This window comes from Hibiscus syriacus, unplaced genomic scaffold (genome assembly GCF_006381635.1).
Source record: "Hibiscus syriacus cultivar Baekdansim isolate YM2019G1 unplaced genomic scaffold, ASM638163v2 tig00117021_pilon, whole genome shotgun sequence".
Classification (NCBI taxonomy): Eukaryota; Viridiplantae; Streptophyta; class Magnoliopsida; order Malvales; family Malvaceae; genus Hibiscus; species Hibiscus syriacus.
The window spans coordinates 1,988,164-2,009,100 of NW_024063527.1; the positions used below are offsets into that span (position 1 = coordinate 1,988,164).

Here is a 20,937-nt window from a genome sequence, read left to right on the forward strand (position 1 = left end):
AGTGAACCGTTGCATCTGTAACCCAACAGCAGTGACCCAGACCCACTCCAAGCCAAACCCGAGCACTAGGGTTTCCAGAAACCCTAGGGCGCCGCATACCCGAGGATTCCTCATCCCGTGCGCCTCTCTAACAGTCTCACGGTCATACGTCTTTGACGCCGATTCCCTCGCCCCACACAACCAAGTTCCTCAACAACGAATAACAAACAATCAAGAGTTACACAAGCAATCAAAAACCGAAAAGTTGAGTCCAAATCGGACTCTTAAATAGCCGAATCTGAGGCTATAAATTAGAGGTAACTAGAACACTAGAGGGACAAGGAGTATTAGGATAACACACGGTTTTTACACTGGAAATCACGAGAGAGTACTCACACAAAATACACAGAGGGTTTACGAGATTACACACACAAAAATCTCAGAAGAATAGCAAGAAACAGTTGTAATTTTTCTCGAAAGGAAGAGCAATATACAGAGGTATTTTACCTCATTTTTATTTTTTCGATTTTATTATTTAACATGCAATGTATTGTTTTCAAAGCAAGAATAGAGTAGAGAGAGTTTGATTTTACCTACGTTGGTCGGTTTTCCCTTGTTGGAATCTGTCTTGGTCGCCGATGAGTCAAAGCAGAAGAAAGAGGAGAAAGGGAGAAATAACAGAAGAAGGAGATGAAGCAGGAAACAACACGAGAGGAGGGACCCATATTTGCTTTGTAACCACGCGTATGTGGTTTTGCTTTTGGTTATTCTTAAAATGACAACCACGTGTATGTGGTTTTCATTCTTCATTATTTTATTATTTTATTTTTATATTATTAATATAATTTCTCTTTTCTTTTCTCCCTAATATTTAATTGTACATATATATACATGCATATATCTATATTTATTATTATTTATTATTATATGTATATTTATTTCGATTCATTTGTTTTATTTAATAATATATTTGATATTTATATATATTTTTTGTGTTTTTTAACATCATTATCGTTTTCATTTTATTCTACTATATATTTTTTTTTTTCATTATTCCTTTTTTATTTTATATGTACATATTTGATTATAGTTATTTATTTATTTTAGTTTTTAGTTTTTTATTTATTTATTACTATTATATATATCTTTTTATTTTTCCCATTGTTTATATCTTTATTATTATTACCATCATATATATTATATTTTTATATTCTATATTTTCCTCATCTTATTTGTTTTCCATTTTACCTTAGGTGTTTTATTTGCATTCCTTATCTAATATATGTCTTGATCTTTTAAGGGTACAATTTAAGCAATCTAAGGTAAGTAATTTGGATCGTCATTTTACATTTTAATTTGAATTTACAACTTTCTTAATTAAAGACAACTGGAAATTACATAGTACCGAAAGGGCAGTTCAAGGGCGCTAATCCTTCCTTAGCTGTAACCGACTCCCGAATCCGACATATCTTTGGTAAGACGCAGATCAGGTAAGATATAAGGTATCCGATTAACCTATTTATTTTTAAATAAATAATCGGTGGCGACTCCAATCCATTTTTCAAGTCGAAGCCTAATTCCGGGCCCAACCGAAAGACGGTTACGACAATCATAATGGAAATATTGGGCCAACTTATTCACAGCCTGGTCTCTCAAGCTTAGTGGGATGGCTCGTTCACTGCTCCCTTTAAACTTGAAAAAGGTCTTCGGCAGGGGGAACCTCTTTTGCCCTATCTTTTTATTATCATAATGGAAATATTGGGCCAACTTATTCACAGCCTGGTCTCTTCGGGTAGTTGAAAACCCTTCCTTCTTGTGCGAAATGGTCTCCCTTTCTTTCATTTATTTTTTGCACATGGCCTCATCTTCTATGGCAAAGTGGATTTAAATCAGGCCCAACTTATTATTGCTACTCTTTCGGAAATCATGTCCTCTTCTGGCCACTGAATCAATTCTAGGAAATCACGAATTCATTTCTCGCCAAATACGAAGCTGGAAATCCAACAATCGATATGCTTTATCTTGGGTTATCAATAAGCGACTTCTCTAGATAATTATTTGGGAGTTCCGGTTATCCATTGAAGAGTCCGGTGCTCTGACTACGACTTCATTTTGGACAAAATAAGAGCGAGACTCAATGGCTGGACTGCTCGTACTTTGTCTTTTGCTGGGAGAGTTACTCTCTCCAAATCTGTTTTAATAGTGATATCAATCTATTTCATGCAAACCATAAAGCTTCATATGAGTGTTTGCAATGAGATTGATAAGATTACAAGGCAATTCATTTGGGGCTCTTCTGCTTATAATCATTGCATGGCTCTCGTAAACTGGGATGCGATTTGTCAACCTTTGGATAGGGGGTGGTCTAGGATTACATCACTCAAGTGACCACAATATGATGTTTCTCTGGAAACTTGGACGCTCTCTTGTGACTCGGCCAAATGATCTATGGATTCGGGCTTTGCGGGAGAAATACAAAATGATGTCTCTTTGCCTGCTTTCCATCTCGAGGCCGACTTGTTTGCCTTTATGGATGTCTCTTTCAGTCTGTTTATCTGATTTTAGAGCAAACTTACGCTGGCTTCCAAGCAATGGCCTTAACATTCACACATGGAATGATGATTAGATCCCATTTTCGGGTTTTTATGCGAAATCAACAGTCCCTTATTACTCATCCTCGCCTCCATGACCTACTCGACTCAAGTGGTAATTGGGACATAGACGTCCTTTCTTCCATTCTCATTGACAACGTTGTCCCCCATATTTTGGCTATTAAACCGACCGAAGTTGAAGTAGGCAATGATCGATGTGCGTGGAAATGGAACCATCTGCACAAATTTAGCGTAAAAAATGCTTACTGCAAATTGGTTGAAAATAGATATGAGCCTCCTTGCACGCTCTGGAATTTGGCCTGGTCGTTGTCAATCCCGCAGAGGATTCGCTCTTTCCTCTGGCTGGTCATCAGAAATCGCCTCCCTTCCAACCACGAACGCCATCATTGTGAATTAAAAAGAAATCTTGTCTGTCCTCTTTGTTGTGTACAGGTTGAAACTTTACTTCACCTTTTGCGAGACTGTCAGGTTGTGAAAACCATATGGATTCGACTGCTAATCGTCGTTCCCTTGCACTCTTTCTTCACTGCCCTCTCAATGATTGGATCCAAATGAATCTTGGTCTTTCAGAAACTTACCCAGGTATGTCCTCGCCTTGGAATATTTTATTCTCGACCATTATTTGGCAAACATGAAAACGTAGAATTTGTCTTTGTCGATGCTTGCCATTCCATGGAGGATGTGTTTCATTCAAGTTTTGCATGGGCCATGCATTTTGCCCATGGCTCCCCTCATTCTCAAGCGCCCAAATCTCGTCAAGCTGTCCTAATCTCCTGGCAACCTCCTCCAGATGGATAGTGCTATATCAACACGGATGCCTCAGTTGATTCGGTCACAGGTTTCTGTTCAGTGTGGGTGTTGGTCGCACAAGTGATGGAGCTTGGCTCTTTGGATTCTTCAAAGAAATTGCCGTGACAAACCCGCTTCAAGCCGAGTTATGGGGTATTTACCACGAACTCCGTGAAGCTTGGCGATACGGAGTTGAGCTATTGTTGGTTCAATCAGATAGTCTCCAAGCTATAAACCTTCTCAAGAATCCTAATTGCGAGGGGTGCGTGCTATCTCGCAGTTATGTGACCGTGGTTGGTATGTTGAGTTTCTTTGGGTGCCTCGTGAAGATAATAAGGTGGCTGATAGATTGGCGAAACCCGCTATTCCTTCTGATTATGATCAGAAATGGTTCTCGAATCCTCCAATTTCCATTCTTCCTTTGATCGAGAGGGACATTGATGGCCCCGTATGTCAAATTTCATGTAATTGTTTAAGGCTTTGGCCTCCTTTTCAATAAAAAAATAAACTTTATACCAACTTGACCAGTAAACAATTTTTATAAACAATTTTTTTTGAGCAAGAATTAACCATTTATTAAGCACTTAAAACTTATAAAACGTATATTTCGACGCATCTTAATATGAATTTATTTTTCCCGACAATGATATTAAAAATGAAGACCGGTCCAAAAGTAATTTAAATATTTAAATGATTATATAATAATTTTAATATTTATTTTAATTACAATATAGTTTCCCCTTTTTTAGTTGAATGCTTTTATTTATAAAATACCAAACCCAACTGGGTGGTGGTGGTGGGTGCGGCAGTAACTGTTTAGGTAGCTAACGGAGCAGCTACATTTCCTCTTCTACGGTCCTCTTTGCCTTCTCCTTCAACCAAATCACTCGTCTCTCCTAATTTGATTTCGTTGGTACTCTCTCCTTTCTTACATTTTTAGCTCAAATGGCGTTTTTGCTTCTCTTTGCTTAATGCTATTACTTCCTCTCTCTTTTTTCGGTTTTCAGTGATTGGGTTTTCTTTTCTGCTTGGGATCTGCCTTGGGTTTTAAACTTAAAACTCGTACCTCTTTTAATCTACGATGGAGATCTTATTTCAGTTCAAATTTTCACCGTTTTGGGATTTTTTTACAGCCTTCTGCTCATTTTTTTATCCTAGGCTTCATTTAATCGAGCAATCTTTGTTTCTTGCATGCTGCTTTATGATTGATTATGTTTTATCTGTAAATGTAATGGCTATTTTTTTTCTCTCTCTTTAAATGGGCTATTAACTTATTTTCTGCTCATGTGTTGGTCGGCGATGCCTTTTGATCTGACACTTATTAACCAGGGATGGACCATGCCTTCTTAAAATTTTAGAAGTTCGCCCCTGTAACATAAAATTTTTTGTCTGTCCCTGATATTAACTGTTTGGCTCATACGAATTCGCTCCAGCTTTGCTTAGATCATATCTGCTGCTCGGGTGATAAATTTGTTTCTTTGTTTTTATTTTGGGCACATGAGTAGCATTTGTATTTTAACTGCTTCTAGGATTCTTCTCGCATCGTAGATCAGCTAGTTATACTATCTGACCTAATTGAATCACGATGGGTTGTTCTTATGATATATATTTTTTTTCTTTTTTAGGTTAGCTGTTGGTGAAGTTAGAGGGGGAAGCTATGTTGAACTCCAAATGCAGATATGGTGCTGTTGTAATGGTTTTGAACTATGGTTATGTGAGATTTGATGAGAGTATTTGAAATTCTTCATCTTCCCTAATGGCCTCAAAATCTAGTTCCAAAATTCCTCCTAATCAGCAACAGAAGACAAACAAATCTGAGCTAGCTATGTCGGAGTGCCTTCTCCAGTCAGTAGAGAATGCACCAAAACAAGTTGTGGCTGATGCTTCTGAAAAGAACAGGTCACCCATTTTAGATCAAAATGGTTCTATTGAATCTTTAAGCAAGAAATTGGAGTCATGCTCATTTACATCATGTGCTAAAAAAGCATCAAACAGAGTAGATTCTTCCGTTTATGAGACTAGGAATTCATCCGAAATTTCTGCTAATCAAGAAAAGAAAACATCAGAATATGGAAGTGTTAAAAACAGCTCAGTATATGCCAAAGTTAGCAATGGGATTAGTGACCGTCTTGAGAGTGGCAAGAGCAGCATGTGCAGAGGTAGCACAAGTAGTGATGTGAGTGATGAAAGCACATGCAGCAGCTTTAGTAGTAGTATCAGTAAGCCTCACAAAGCAAACGACTTGAGGTGGGAAGCCATCCAGGCTGTCAAGGCAAGAGATGGGATTCTAGGTTTGAGCCATTTTAGACTGCTAAGGAGGTTGGGTTGTGGGGACATTGGGAGTGTCTATCTGTCAGATTTGAGTGGAACTAAGTGTTATTTTGCAATGAAGGTTATGGATAACGCATCTTTAGCAAGTCGTAAGAAACTGCTTCGGGCTCAAACAGAAAGAGAGATACTGCAATCTCTTGATCATCCCTTCCTTCCTACACTTTACACACATTTTGAGACAGAGAAGTTCTCCTGTTTGGTAATGGAGTTTTGCCCTGGTGGAGACTTGCACACCCTTAGGCAGAAGCAACCCGGGAAACATTTTCCCGAGCAGGCAGTAAAGTATGACAATCAAATCTCATGTTTCATGTTCTTTACTATCACGTGCATGCATTTTTTTGTTCGCTTACTTTTCAACTATCTATGATGAGCTTGCTTTCAAAATCCTAAGTTATCTGATTGCTTGAAGGGCTTTGGGGTGCTTGTCTCTTGTAATTCCTATATTTTTAAGCATCTACCAAGTGAAATATAGAAAAATGCTGCAGTTTTCTGATGTTTTTGAAACATATATGCCCACAGTTGTCTATTCAAGACCATTTGTTCTGTTATGGGATTGTACCGTCTACCATGGTGCAAAGGGTAGCTAATCCTTTGAAAGGTATTGTAGTGCAATAATTTGTTTGAAAATTTTGGTTCATGCAAGAAAATTTAAAAACTTTTGACACCTTGCCTTGAAAAACTTGTTTGCTGATGTTGGACTGAATGAGAATCCCTTTAAAAGGATCGACTTTGTCGAAGCTCAGTAATGAAAATTTTTATTTTATTTCCTTTTTGCTATCTGCATTTATCAGTAGAAACACAAACAGGATGTCTTTAAAGTTTGTGCATATTTCTGTGACTTATGCGTTGCAGATTTTATGTGGCAGAGGTCTTGCTAGCACTGGAATATCTTCATATGCTTGGGATCATCTATCGCGACCTTAAGCCAGAAAATGTTCTTGTGAGGGAAGATGGTCATATAATGCTCTCTGATTTTGATCTTTCCCTTCGTTGTTCTGTCAGCCCAACCCTTGTCAGGACGTCTTCTCTTGAATCAGAGACATTAAGAAAGAACCCAGTTTACTGTGTTCAGCCTGCCTGCATTGAACCTTCCTGCATTCAGCCGTCTTGCATTGCTCCTACAACTTGCTTTTCTCCTCGTCTCTTTTCTAGCAAGTCCAAGAAAGACCGCAAGCCAAAATACGAAATCGCGAACCAAGTTAGCCCATTACCTGAGCTAATAGCAGAGCCAACTGATGCCCACTCAATGTCATTTGTGGGGACTCATGAGTACTTGGCTCCAGAGATCATCAAGGGTGAGGGGCATGGAAGTGCAGTTGATTGGTGGACTTTTGGGATCTTCCTTTACGAACTTTTGTTTGGTAAAACCCCTTTTAAGGGCTCTGGCAATCGGGCAACATTGTTCAATGTCGTAGGGCAGCCTCTTCGGTTTCCTGAATCACCCATTGTGAGTTTCGCAGCAAGGGACCTCATAAGGGGATTACTTGTAAAAGAACCACAACATAGATTGGCTTATAAACGAGGGGCCACTGAGATTAAGCAGCATCCCTTCTTTGAAGGCGTGAATTGGGCATTGATTCGCTGTGCTACCCCACCTGAGATTCCAAAGCCAGTGGAGCTTGAACGATTACCAGCTTGCCCGGCATCAAGTGAAAAGGCTGCCGTCAGTGCAGCTGCTTATGATAAAAAGGGTTCAGATAATTATCTGGAATTCGAGTTCTTTTAGCACTTGTTGCCTTTAATTGCAAACCCAGTCTGTTTCTCTGTAGCGCGAAGAATTATTATGAACACCCCAATGGTTGGTAAGATGTGGATGAAGTTTACATGTTGACGGATACATTACATGGAAAAAGATCTGTTTGTAGTTGCTTCCTATTTTAACAAAGTTTAATCTGCATTTCGTAATTGTTTTCATTTACCCCTCTGCCTCACTATGCCTGACAACTTGTGTCTAGAAAAATAACAAATAGGAATGGTAAACATAGAGAAATTGTAGCATGTTCAAAATCATCGGTTTGGAAAAATATTGTACACCAGATAACATTAACATGTTAACACCAAGTCCGTATGTATCTAAACTAACAATGCCAATAAATCTTATTAGGTAATTTTTATCTTGTTATAAACAAATTTAAAATATTTGTATATTTAATCATATTCTTATTATTTATTATACCATTATTATGTCATATTTTAAACCATTTTTCTCACGTTCCGGTTCGTACCCTATTGTTAAAGAGTACAATTGTCTCGAAAGAAAAAAATGAAGACTGGAAGAATCCAGAAAATATAACATTAAGATTTTGTCAATGAACGTTGTACAATTTATGGAACATTGTGACATGCTTTAAACTGACATAAACTAACCCTTTCTTGTGTTTTTTGTTCCACTATGGATTCTTCCTTTTTCTGCCGTCTCATGAGCTGCTGATTGAATGCTCTAAAGATCAACAGCTATCTGAATCCATAAAACCTGTGCTCTCTGACTTATATTCTATTCAACTTTAAAAGAAAAAAAAATCACCGGCAAATTTGACAATAAAATTATCGGTTTCATAACGATGACCGTCCCACTTTGGCATCCTGTTCCAGCCTGCAAAATACAAGATTCTTTGTCACTAACATTTCTCATCACCACTATTTCGAACAGTTATACATACAAAATATATAGCAAGCCATATGGTAGTTAAGAGATGTTCTCAAGGAACCTAGAAACATGCATCTTTGCCCAACACATAGCCTCTAAGTATATTGCAAACTACGAAGAATCGAATACCTTTGTATCAAATATATGTATCTGACACTATAACAAGAAGTTACTAGTATAATCGTGCTATGTTATTTCTTTGGTTATGCTGAAAAACTCTAATAGGAACCTGGAACCGGCTATATGCAGCGAGATTTCACAAATTAAGGGTAACGGAAGAGCATACACTTTACTATATATTTTAGAGAGGACATACATTAGCTCAAAAGGGCAGATGCTCCACCACCACCATTGCAGATTCCACCAACTCCGAACCTTCCTTTCTTATGTCTTAACACCTGCAATACATTAATACCTAATTCTCTTAAACAAAAGCCAAAGCTGAACGGTAAAATTTATTTGATTTATTATCCATTTTAAAAGAAAAGAATAAATGCATCATCTATCAGTTCCTGATACAGGAGTTAGAGCAGGAGGTGCTGCATGTGTGTGTGTGTGCATGTGAAAGAAAAATTGGGCTGTGTTATCTAAGCACAATCATTAGCCTTGTTACTCAGACAAAAGGGTTATAGTTGGATATAGACGTGTGACACAGGTACGATCCATTTTTCTGTGTAATTTGGAAGGTTCTTAGCAGGTCATATCCCATACTCATGTCCGAAAATGTATCAAACAGAGGCATCAAACATGGATACTTCAAGAAAAATGAAGAGTCAAAAGTAACATAGATCATCAAAAAGGAAATAGGGTTGTTAAAACTATATATAAAATCCTATGAATTACCCCCAACAATGTGGCTAATATACGAGCTCCACTGCACCCTAATGGATGTCCCAAAGAAACAGCTCCACCATGAGCATTAATCTTTTCCTGCATTTAAGAAAAAATGGACCGAGACATTTCAAAATCATATAAACCGTATATCAAAGCTTAAAAAGCATGATGTACAAGACAAAACAAACCCCGGAAAAAGAAAGAGTCGAGTACATATTACATGAATGAACAATTCAATTAAAATTTAGAGGATAGTTGATGACTTACAGGATTAAGGCGAAGAAGTTTCTTTTTTGCAATAGCCACAACCTGCAAAGAGATTAAAACATGGACTATTGATTTTCAGGAATAAAAAAGAAATGGACCACTTGAATACCAGGATACTAGACTATCAAAAAGTATTAGCCTATTTACTTACTGAAAAAGCTTCGTTTATTTCGTAGTAATCAATCTGAGAAGCCTCCAAACCAGCACTTGCAATGGCTTTTGGTATGGCAAGGGCTGGAGCTGTCGTAAACCATTCAGGTGCCTGTCAAGGCAAGCTCCTTCAGCATTTTATATAAAACTAAGCCAGCATGAAGTTAAATACAATAGCTATTATTTGCAATACCTGAGCAGCATCAGCATATCCTCGGATCCTAGCAACCATTTGCAAACCAAGCTCAATTGCCTTCCCCCCACTTACTAGTACCAATGCTGCTGCACCATCACTGCCCAACATAATGATCAGCTCATAACTAAAAAGGTATACCATTAATCTCCAATATGTTAAAGTTATAAGCAACAGCCAATTTATTATCAAAGAAAGAATATTTTGTAAAAAGAGATGTCGCTAAAACACAGCATATTCTTCCAATTTGCAAGAGCAGATTATTACAAAGAACATAGGAGAAGAATGCAACTGAGGTCACATTCCTGATGTTTTGCACGTATAAGAACATAATAAATATGAAGGGAAGAGATTGAGAGGAGAGACCTAATGCTAGAAACATTGCAAGCCGTAACAGTTCCTCCATTGGCTTTAAAGCTTGGTTTAAGCTTCCTCAATTTGGCAGCATCAAACTAGAAAATGGATAAAGATGAGAAAGATGATCAGCAGTGAAGCCTGTATTGAGATTAAGCAAGGATGTTCGTTATTATTTGAGCAGTTATGTTTAGATTATTGAGTCCAAAATAATTGATAACCCTCAAAATGCTGGATCTTATATGATACAACCTGGAAATGCTACTGCTATTACGGAACCAAGTTCTTCGTGGTAATTTGTAATGATTTGGACAGGACCGGTTAGAGGGAAGAAGAAAAAAGGGATTCAGTTACAAGGCAAGTCTAGAATCCATTAAAGGTAATGCACACACCTCCAAACATGTTAAAAGTGAAAAGCAACGAGCCAACACCTTCACTAGTTTTCCTTTTATTCTTTTACTGCAGCTGGTCGAGGCTACTACTACATTTGTATAAAGAAGCAATATATATATGGGTCACAAAAATTCTAACAATGAAAACCGGATTCCGAAACCTTACATGTAATTAGACATTTAGTTAGGACAACCAAATGTTAGAACACAGCACAGAACATACGTTCCAAGCAGAGTTTTTCTTTATACCATTCTTAAACCTTCATCCTTATCTACAACAGTGGACGGTTTCCCTCTTCCTCCAGAAACTTCAACCTGCATGTACAAATTTGGGCATTTATGATGACAGAATAACATAAATTCAATTAATTACAGAGCGGATCGTAAATTGTCCAGTAAACAAAAAAGGATGAGTGAGAAAGTTAGAGAGAGAGCGTGTGAGATCTCGGGGGGTAGTGTTTCTTCAGACAAAGGTAGATCTTTGCCTGGAGGAGTCTCTTGGGTTGCCTTCATGGATAACCTTAGCAGGTATGTGAACAGAAGGGAGTTATGGGAACGTTTTAATCGTTATGGTAAAGTGATTAAGGTGTTCATTCCTTTCGTTAATAGGAGACCAAATTATAAGTATTGCACGTTTGCAAGTAGAGAGGATCTGCTCCTTGCAAAGGGTAGGATGAATAATGTTTTGATTGATGGGAGGAAAATTTCGGTTTCGATTGCGAGATTCCAGAGGAAGAATAGTTTGAGGAGTTCGGTGCATAGTAGCGTGGCGGGGGCCAGGAGTGTACGAACAGAGGAGCTTGGGGGAAAAAGCTTGAAGTCCCGGGTTAACGATGGAGGGAAGATGCCGGTGAACAAGTTTTATGATGGAAGGTCGTATAAGGATACGGTTGTGGGAGTTAAGAAAGGTGAGGGCATGAAGGGGAGTAGTTATGGAGTTTTCAGGGGAGTCAACAGTTTTGGAGTCTCTAGGGAGGGGAAGAATCCTTTGGATGTGTTCATTCCTAAGGAGGAAAGTTCGTGGTTGAGAGCGTCTTTGACTGGAATTTGTAAGGAGTCCTTTGAAGTTGATTTTGTGCAGAGGGCTCTCATTACTGAAGGTATCAATGCTAAGGTGGCTCGTTGGGGTCATGCTAATAATGCGTGCTTAATAGTTTTCCGATCGGTCGAGGAGAAAGTAGCAACGGTGGAAGAGAAATGGGAGGCTCTATCATTCTGGTTTGATAGGTTGGAACCTGTCTTGGACGTGAATAATGTCCCTTTGACGTATTGTACGGTTTCTTTGATAGGTGTCCCTCTAAACTGCTGGTCAGTTGATTTTTTCACTAGTTTAGCTTGTAGTTGGGGCTCTCTAGTGAAGATTCAGGAGCAATCTGTTCTGAGATCGGATTGCAGAGCGGCTCGCTTGATGGTTAGGGTGGCAAGTCCGTTTGATATACCTCCTCAGGTCTTTGTTAATACGTCCGGTAGGTTGTTTACTGTTAAAATTAAGGTGGAAGGAGGTGGAGATTTTTTCCCGGTGTTAGACGAGGTGGTTGAAGAAGTCGGCACCGTGGATCCTTGGGCGGAGAATTCACAGGAGTGGAGCCAAGGGGCTGAAGTGGAGGGGCAGGATGGGTTATTGGGTTGTCAGAAGTTGTCAGGCTCTCAGGTCAGAGTGGAAGCATAGGTTCGGGATTCTCCATGTGGGGTCGGCACGCGTGGCGAGGGATGTGTCAAGGAGACAGAAGTTGGTGATTGTAGTGGGACTATTAATTTATGTTTGGTGGAGACTGCATCAAGTGGAGATCCAGGTCAGCAGGAAGTGTTGGGGGAATTTCTTGATGGAAGAGAAAAGGGAGTGAGTAAGGGAGTTGTCTCTTTGGGGACTGGAAATTGTGACCAAATTAATGGGTTTAATTTTAATTTGGGGTCGGTGGAGACTAGTAGGCCCTCAAATGGTTTTTCTAGTATTAAAAATGTTGGTAATAAGTTGGTTTTAGTAACTGATTCGGGGGATGATATTCAGAATGTTTATCGGATGAAGGAGGGGGTTGATTTTCAGAAGTCAGACTCGATGGTTGCGGCTCTAGAAGATGGTTCAGAGAAGGAAGGTTCTCGTGGTTCTCTTTTGAGTTCGAGTGTCAGAGAGCGAGATGGGAATCAGGGTGCGAAGTGCTCCATAATTCCTTTGGATGATAAATGCAAATCAAGGGGAAAGGAGGGAATTAGTTTTAAGAACTCGGTCCAATTCCTGTCTCGTCCCTGGAATAATGCAAACCACAGGAAGTTAAGAATTGCTCCCACCAATTCCGGTAGTGTTGGCTCGGACGGTGAAGTTTCTATTACTTTTCTTGATAGAATATATAGAAGGGTGGATAGGAGTTTTTGTAGGGATTCTTTGGATCATGATAGGAGTACTTCAGAACATTCACACCCTTCGGGTCATGCTAGGTGTGAAGCAGCTGCTACCAGGGAGGTTTGTGACTTGTTGGGGATTTCCTTTAAAGAAGGGCAGGATGTTTTTGAAGACCAGATAATGAGGATGGAGTTGATAGGAGATCCTCGGGATTCCTGAGTGCTGGTGACTGGTTGTTTTAGGTTGTTATCAGTGCTATTTAAATGACTCATTTGAAAATGATCTCTTGGAATGTTAGGGGACTGGGGAAATCAGAAAAAGTACGAGCTGTTGCTAGATTAGTCACCAGAGTTAAACCTACCTTTCTGCTTTTGCAGGAAACTAAACTGAATAAGTTCCAGAATGGATTTTGGAGGAAATTGGGAGGTACTTGGTTGAAAGGAAAATGCTGTCAGCCAGCAGTTGGATCTGCAGGGGGCTTAATTTGTTTGTGGAATGATAATTTCTTTGAAGTCACTAGGGAATTTTATCATAATAGATTTATTGCTTTATCAGGGAAATTTAAGGCTAGCAATTTTGATTGTGTTATTATTAACGTATATGGTCCGGCAGTAGAGGCTGATAAGGAGGTTTTCTTCAGGGAGCTGAGCAGTTTTGTGTAAACTCTAGAGTTGCCAGTGTGTGTAGGGGGGGATTTCAACGCCTACCTCGATCCAGAGGAGAAAATTGGGGTGGCTCAAAATTGGCATTCTGTGGATATTTTTAACGCTTTTGTACATGGTTTTAATTTTGTGGATTTACCGTTAGTTGGAGGGAGGTTTACGTGGTGCAATAATAGGGAGTTTTCAACTTGGATAAGACTAGATCGGTTTTTATTAACGGATAACTTCTTTAAGAATTTTCCGAAAGCAATTCTAAAGCTGTTACCTAAATCCCTATCTGATCATAATCCTTTGTTGCTTGAAGAAGATTGTACAGAATGGGGTCCTAAACCTTTTCGGTTTTTCAACTATTTGTTAGAGGAAGATGGGTTTGATGGGGTGATTCGGAACTCGATTTTTAATTTGAAAACGGAGCAAGGTCGACGGGGTTTGCTTAGTATATTACAAGGAATGAAGAAAGCAATAAAAAATTGTCCAAACTCAAATCAGAAGGGGTTTTCGAAGGAGATTTCTGTTGTGGAAACAAGGATACATGAGTTGGAATTGAGGTCTCAAGGTGGCGGCATTTCTGCTCAGGACAGGGAGCAGCTTCTGCGTTGGAGGAATGATTTGTGGAATTTGCACAGGAAGGAAGAAAGTATTTGGCTACAGAAGTCAAGACAAAAGTGGATAACGAATGGGGATAGAAATACCAGATTCTTCCACTTATGTACCTTGAATAGGAGCAGAGTAAATGCAATTTCGTCCTTGAAAGTGGCGGGTGTTGAGGTTACTGATCCGGATCAGATTAGAGCTGCTATTTCAGATTTTTTTAAGTTCAGTTACAATGACAAGTCAACTCTGGAGGTGGACGAAATTAATCTGAACTTCGCCAAATTAACAGATGATCAAATGGAAGGTTTAGAGGCTGCTTTTTCGGAAAAGGAAGTGTGGGAGGCAATCTTTTATTCGGACAGCGCGAAGGCACCTGGTCCGGATGGATTTACTATGGGATTTTTTAAAAAATTCTGGCCTCTAATGAAGGAGAATATTATGAAATTTGTTCAAGATTTCCACAAAGGTAGGCAATGGGAGAATGGGGTTAATCATTCGTTCATTTCTCTAATCCCCAAAAAACTGAATCCAGAGGTAATTGAAGATTTTAGACCCATAAGTCTTGTTAGCAGCATTTATAAAATAATTTCTAAAGTGCTTTCGAAAATGCTAGTTTCAGTTATTAATGACATTGTTAGCCCATCGCAATTTGCCATCATTCCGGGAAGACAATTGCTTGATTGTGCTCTTTTGGCTAATGAAGGCATTGAGTATTGGAGGAAAAGGGGGAGACGTGGAGTAGTCTTCAAAGTTGATTTCCGAAGGGCATATGATTCAGTTGAATGGCCAATTTTACTGAGATTAATGAAGGTTATGGGCTTTGGGGAAAAATGGATTTCTTGGATTGATCGTTGCATTTCTACAGCCTCTATCTCGGTGTTAGTGAATGGGTTTCCTACGAAGGAATTTCACATTTCTAAAGGGTTGAGACAAGGATGCAGTCTGTCCCCTCTTCTGTTCAATTTAGTTGGGGAACTTTTAAACCTAATATTGATCAAGGCTGCAGATGTAGGCCTTTTCCAAGGGTTCAGAATCGGTAGGGATGGTAATTCCTTCCATTTGACCCATCTACAGTTTGCAGATGATCTAATTTTATTCTGCAGTGATTCACCGATGCATATCTTGAATATTAGGAGAGTTTTGAGGGTTTTCAGTGTTATGACGGGGCTGCATTTAAATTTGTCAAAGAGCACTTTGTATGGAGTCAATGTAGGGGTTGATAGGATTATGGACTGGGCGAATGAAGCAGGTTGTGGAGTGGGGTCTTTTCCGATGACGTACCTCGGTTTACCGATTGGTTCAAGTAGGAATTCTATAGGTTTGTGGGAACCGGTAATCCAAATTTTCATTAGAAGACTAGCAGGTTGGAAAGCTAATTCTTTATCGATGGCTGGTAGACTTGTGTTGGTTAAATCTGTGTTGTCTTCTTTACCGGTTTTTTTTCTCTCTATTTTCAAAATTCCAGTAAAGGTAACTCAGAAACTAAATACGTTGATGGCTAACTTTCTTTGGGGAGAAAATCAATCTAAGAATCGAATTCACTGGGTGAATTGGAATTTGGTGTGTAAGCCTTTTGAAGAGGGAGGGTTGGGAATCCTTGATATTAGGTTGATGAATAGAGCCTTGCTTGGGAAATGGGTTTGGAAATTCGCAAATGAGAAAAACAGTCAGTGGAAAAAATGATATGCTGTAAAAATAACGTTAGCAACTTATCTCTTGCATTATCACATGCCGCTTCACCTATAGATTCTTGGGTATGGAGGGGTATTTTGAATAATTATGTTAAAGATAATACAATGGGAGAGTGTTTGAGAACAAATTCCAAGATCCAATTGGGGAATGGTAGGTCGATTGCCTTCTGGACTGATGTTTGGGTGAATAATTTGACATTGAAAGCTCAATTTCCCAAGATTTTTGCTTTGTCGACGAATAAACGGGGGCTTGTAGCCGAGTTTGGTGGTTTTCATAATAATGTTTGGGTTTGGAATATTCTTTTAAGAAGAAACCTTTTTGATTGGGAATTGGAGCAGTGGATTACTCTTATGTCTTTGCTCGAAAATATTGCGGTTTCCGGTTCTGTGGAAGATTTTCTTGCTTGGTCGGGGAATGGGGCTGGTTTGTTCTCAGTCAAGTCTTATAGACAGACGTTGTCGAGCAATTCTGAATGCAAGTTTGAATGGAAGAAATGGGTGTGGACAGGTTTGGCTCCTCCTAGAGTCCAAACCTTTATGTGGCAGGTTCGCCATCGTAAATTGGCAGTCCGAGTGGAGTTGAGGAAAAGGGGAATCCCTTTGGATAATGTTCTTTGTCCGTTATGTGGTTATCTTGAGGAAACAGTAGAGCACCTATTCTTATTGTGTTCTGTTGCAAGAGAAATTTGGATTAAATTACTAAAGTTATGGGATATTTCTACTGCTTTGCCTCAAGATCCCATTTCCCTCCTCTGTTCTTGGGCAAACCTACGGCAGAATTCTATTATTTGGAGGTTTATCCCGGCTGTCGTCTAATGGTCCATTTGGAAGGCTAGAAACTTGGTGGTGTTTGACAACGGAAATTTGGACAACACAACTCTTTTTTTCTTCATTAGACTTAGGTTGGTTAAATGGTACCTTGCGAAATACCCTACAGCATGTTTGCAGACTGATCTGCTGGTAGGGGATCCATCGCGGGCTGATCAGTTTCCACAACCGTCTTGTTCAAAGAAGGTTAATGGTTGGTCACCTCCACCATCGGATATGTTTAAATTTAACGTGGATGGGGCAGTTACAAGTGATGGGCTGAGAGGTGGAATTGGAGGTATTTTAAGAGATTCAAATAGCTCGACCTTAGCCACTTTCTCTACAGCAGTAGGGTCTACTCTTCCTATTCTGGCAGAACTTAAAGCTATTAAGGAGGGAATTGATTTTTTCTATTCATCGGGTTGGTGTAAGAAGGGAAGACTTATTATCGAAAGTGATTCCAAAAGTGCAGTGGATTGGATTAAGAACCAACAACCTGCCCCTACTTCCTTGCGGGATTTGGTACAGGAAATTGGGGCTCTTATTTATGCTTTGGACGCTGTTCTTAGATGGATTCCTAGGAGCTGTAATATGGAGGCTGATAAGCTAGCTAAGCAGGGGATTGGTTGATTGTCTGTAGATTTTTGGTTTGTATGTTTTGTGCTTTCTTGGGCAAAAAATAAACTTCGAGTCTGTAAGGGTGGTGGTAGTTTTGTAAGAGGTAAACCAATCAGGTTTTTAAATTGGTTTACCCTAAGTCAGTGGTGTTGGTTATGGTTGTTTTTGGGTGTCTTCTGTTTTTCTGTTTTTGAAGGGGTGTTTTTCTGGATGTATCTTATGTAATTTCAGGTGTTGAATAAATTTCTAAGGCACTCTTTTCCTCCTTCCACTGATTAAGGAGCTTGGTTATAAGCTCCTATAATCAAGAAGGGGGTTTTTAATGTGGCCTACAATTCTTATCAAAAAAATTAATTACAGAGCGAGATTAGAAACCACACTGGAACTATTTCCCAGGCCAAGAGACCATTGTTTTGAGCAGCAATTCCACGCTCAAAGCTACGAATAGCATAAGCATCCTGCAAAGAGAACATTATAACATATGGAGAGCATTAATATGCAGAAAACTCCGAAAGATACAAGGTTACCCCTGAAATAGTAATATGCAGGGGGTAAATAAGCAGACAACAGAAATAAGAAAACAATGTAAGCATAAAAATGTATTTGGAAAAGTGGTTTATATACCATTGAAGGAGCAAAATATATGGATCACAAAGACATGGAAATGCTAAACATATTGACCACAAAGAACCCAAACCTGCTCTTCTCGCGTAATGTTATGTTGGACAGCACATAAATCTCCGCATACTCCCATTCCAAAATCATTATAGACATCCCACAACCCATCTTTGAGCATGCCATCTACAATGGTATTATGTCCTATTCGAGATCCATTTCTGCCCACAAATCGAAGATTGAACTTTCAATGGCTTACAACAGCATAGAGATAAAAAGATCAACAAATACTTTAGTGATCTATCCATTTTATTAAGAGCTGCAAGAAGCAGAAAATCAGCTTTTAACCAATCAATAATATTCTATGGTGTAAATATAGGTTCGCTGACATATCCATCAAATGAAGCACCAATCTATTCCTATAAATGAAATTTTCATGAAAAAAATAACCCTCCAAACGGAAGGGACTAATGAACCACCAACCAGTGTTGGGTGCAATGTGAGAGAACCCATTACCCATGTTTGAACCTTGGAGACGACCATGCTGGGACAGGGAGCCCTGAACCCCGAACATGGACCATAAAATGGAAATGTGCTAAACCAAAAAAAGTGACTAATTAACTACATAATGACCCTGACAGGTACAGGGTCTGCAATTTCAGTTCAATGCTTATGTCAGAATACTCTTTGAACTAGTTACAGAATTATTGTTAAGTTCACTAAATTTCATCAACATTTGCAAGACAAAGTACACTCTTAATTCAATGAATTTTGATTTATTTTTTCTTTTTTTTTGCAAAAAAAAAAACAGCATGAAACAATTCAAGACTGAACAAAAACATGGATGCACACCTTGCGTCTACCAAATACTTGGGTGCGTTTGACATGCTTTCCATACCACCAGCAACCACAACATCATTGATGCCTAACTGGATAGTTTGCGATGCAAGAATCATCGCTGGGATAACAAGGAATAAACAATAAGGCATCAAAGAATCAACATCCTTCAATGCAGAAAGAGGATTTTACCTTTCATCCCATATGAACAAACTTTGTTAACAGTGGTGCAAATGACGGAATTTGGAATACCGGCACCTAATGCAGCCTGTCTAGCTGGAGCCTGGCCTAAGTTTGCACTAAGAACATTCCCAAAGAAAACCTCCTGCACAAGTGACGGATCAAGGTTTGCCCTTCGAAGGGCAGCTGCATATTTGGGGGGGAGCACTAATTTGAAGTAAATACATTCACAGGAAGTTGAAAAAATGGGGTTTAGGAGTTTACCCTTGATGGCTAAGGATCCAAGATGGGTAGCAGAGGAGGAAATGGAGCCAAGGAAACCACCCATTGGTGTACGAGCAACGCCCACGATACAAACATCTGTGTTAAACATAGTCAACCCAAGGTAAAAACGTTATCATCTCAGCTGTGATCTTGTAAAGTGGGGAAGGTGATCCAATCAGTTATGGTTATATAGACCCACATAAATTAAAAAGTTAGTAAGAAACAAAAAAAATCACATTTGATAGAAACAAAATTAGAACTAGCTTAGCTCTAATGGGGTCGAGTAAAATGATAAATTGATGGTAGAGAGAGCTGAAGAAACCAAAAAAAAAACTGCAAGTAAACCTCGAGGTCTGAGCATAAAATGTGATGAATTGGGAGGAGCCATCGCAAAAGAGTGGAGATAGCAGATTAATACCCAAGATAAGAAGAAATTGGAAAAGGGGGGTTATTTGGAAGTAAGAAAGAGTTTTTCACCAAAAGACGAGAGATTTGATATATATATATATACAAAGAGAGAGAGAGAGAGAGATGATAAGATCAAAAGGTAAATGGAGAAAGTGGCAAAGGCCAAACGGCCTACCAAATGATCAAACGATCAGCTGGAACTGTCGGCCAAACGGTAGATTATTATCGTCGATCAAAGGGATTTTAAAGTGCAAGGATATGAAAATTTTAGGTTTTAAGATGATAGTAAAAGTTACGATCGGTTAATGGGTGATTGATAACGTATAAGTGGCCGTTCGTTGATGGATGAATAGTTGGAGATAACTGACGATTGGAGTAAAATGGAGTAGAATAAGAGATTTTTAAAAATTTGAGTTTTTTTTAGATTTTAAAATTTTTAATATGTTTCTTAAAAATAAATTTTTAAGAAACATATAAATGTGACACGTGTCATTTAACTATCGTTTTTAATAATCATTACAGCCGAACATTTAAAGTGATAACATTTATAATATTAGACACTTAAATAAATTAAAAAAAATTAAACATCTATTTAAAAAAAGCAATATAATTTTAACACTTATCTTCCTATTAAGCCTTATATTAAAAGTATCATTTAAACATATCTTATCTCTTTGTTATATTTACTATACACGTTTATACTCTTTACATTAACCTGTCACCGTCATTATCTACTCCACAGATAATTGATAATACAACAACGCACATATTGTATTTTTTTTCCTTATAGACACAAGATACTTCGTAAATTTCATTTATATTTTGATGCTTCTTATATTTAAAATATTATTTTAAGCTTAAAATTTTGTTTAAAGCAGTACATATGTTATACAATTGGACAAAATAATAAACTTATCGTACGATCTAAATTATTAAAAAGGGTATTGTTTTCTTAAAAATCTGAGTTTAAATAGTTGTGTTTGTTGATACGTGTCGTTGTCAATAGTTAAAAAATCAAAAGTATAATATTTTATAATCATTTTAGACTATTGAGAAAAAAAATTTGAATAAGATAATATTAACAAATTAAAAAAAACAAAATAACATTCAAATTCTATGTAAAAGCTACATATGAAAAAAATTATGGTAAATGATAATAAATTTACTATAATCAAAATTATATAATTTATATATTTTTTCTCAAAATAATTCTTCATCGAGTGGATTATATTATAATTTTTTTGGTAAAATTCGGATCACAATATCTGTTATAAACTTATATAATTTTCTATACATCTATATTCTTGTGTCTATATACATATTTAGACAGTGTTGAATAATTTAGGGTAAAGTATATCATTTTTCACTGAATTTT

At 38.2% G+C, this 20,937-nt stretch overlaps 2 protein-coding genes across 3 annotated transcripts; one reads left to right on the plus strand and one right to left on the minus strand.

The window, feature by feature from the left end:
- Positions 1-4,143: 4,143 nt before the first annotated feature.
- On the plus strand, positions 4,144-7,686 carry LOC120195775 (serine/threonine-protein kinase D6PKL2-like). Of its 2 annotated transcripts, XM_039197696.1 has the most exons (3): positions 4,144-4,293; positions 5,006-5,993; positions 6,564-7,686. In XM_039197696.1, exons 2-3 carry the CDS (start codon positions 5,137-5,139, stop codon positions 7,435-7,437), a joined length of 1,731 nt encoding a protein of 576 aa, XP_039053627.1. In that variant the 5' UTR covers positions 4,144-4,293; positions 5,006-5,136; the 3' UTR covers positions 7,438-7,686. The 2 variants fall into 2 exon arrangements, with proteins under 2 accessions (XP_039053627.1, XP_039053628.1); XM_039197697.1 differs by lacking the exon at positions 4,144-4,293 and having other exon boundaries at positions 4,811-5,993.
- Positions 7,687-8,061: 375 nt separating this feature from the next.
- LOC120195848 (probable acetyl-CoA acetyltransferase, cytosolic 2) lies at positions 8,062-19,610 on the minus strand. Its single transcript, XM_039197786.1, has 14 exons — positions 19,500-19,610; positions 19,155-19,250; positions 18,903-19,076; positions 18,726-18,831; positions 17,956-18,094; positions 17,639-17,716; positions 10,798-10,863; positions 10,169-10,254; positions 9,803-9,902; positions 9,611-9,721; positions 9,460-9,501; positions 9,202-9,288; positions 8,675-8,756; positions 8,062-8,304 (listed from the first exon to the last, which is right to left on the minus strand). Exons 1-13 carry the CDS (start codon positions 19,540-19,542, stop codon positions 8,676-8,678), a joined length of 1,209 nt encoding a protein of 402 aa, XP_039053717.1. The 5' UTR covers positions 19,543-19,610; the 3' UTR covers positions 8,062-8,304; position 8,675.
- Between the last annotated feature and the right edge of the window lie 1,327 nt (positions 19,611-20,937).

Excerpts from the sequence above, each read along its gene's own strand:
- LOC120195848 (XM_039197786.1), bottom strand. The coding sequence starts at position 19,542 with ATGGCTCCTCCCAATTCATCACATTTTATGCTCAGACCTCGAG. Across the intron at positions 18,095-18,725 it reads AAGTATTTGGTAGACGCAAG|AAATGGATCTCGAATAGGAC; the intron begins GTGTGCATCCAT and ends ATTTGTGGGCAG. Across the intron at positions 9,903-10,168 it reads TGCAATGTTTCTAGCATTAG|TGATGGTGCAGCAGCATTGG; the intron begins GTCTCTCCTCTC and ends TATGTTGGGCAG.
- LOC120195775 (XM_039197696.1), top strand. The coding sequence starts at position 5,137 with ATGGCCTCAAAATCTAGTTCCAAAATTCCTCCTAATCAGCAACAGAAG. Across the intron at positions 5,994-6,563 it reads TTTCCCGAGCAGGCAGTAAA|ATTTTATGTGGCAGAGGTCT; the intron begins GTATGACAATCA and ends TATGCGTTGCAG.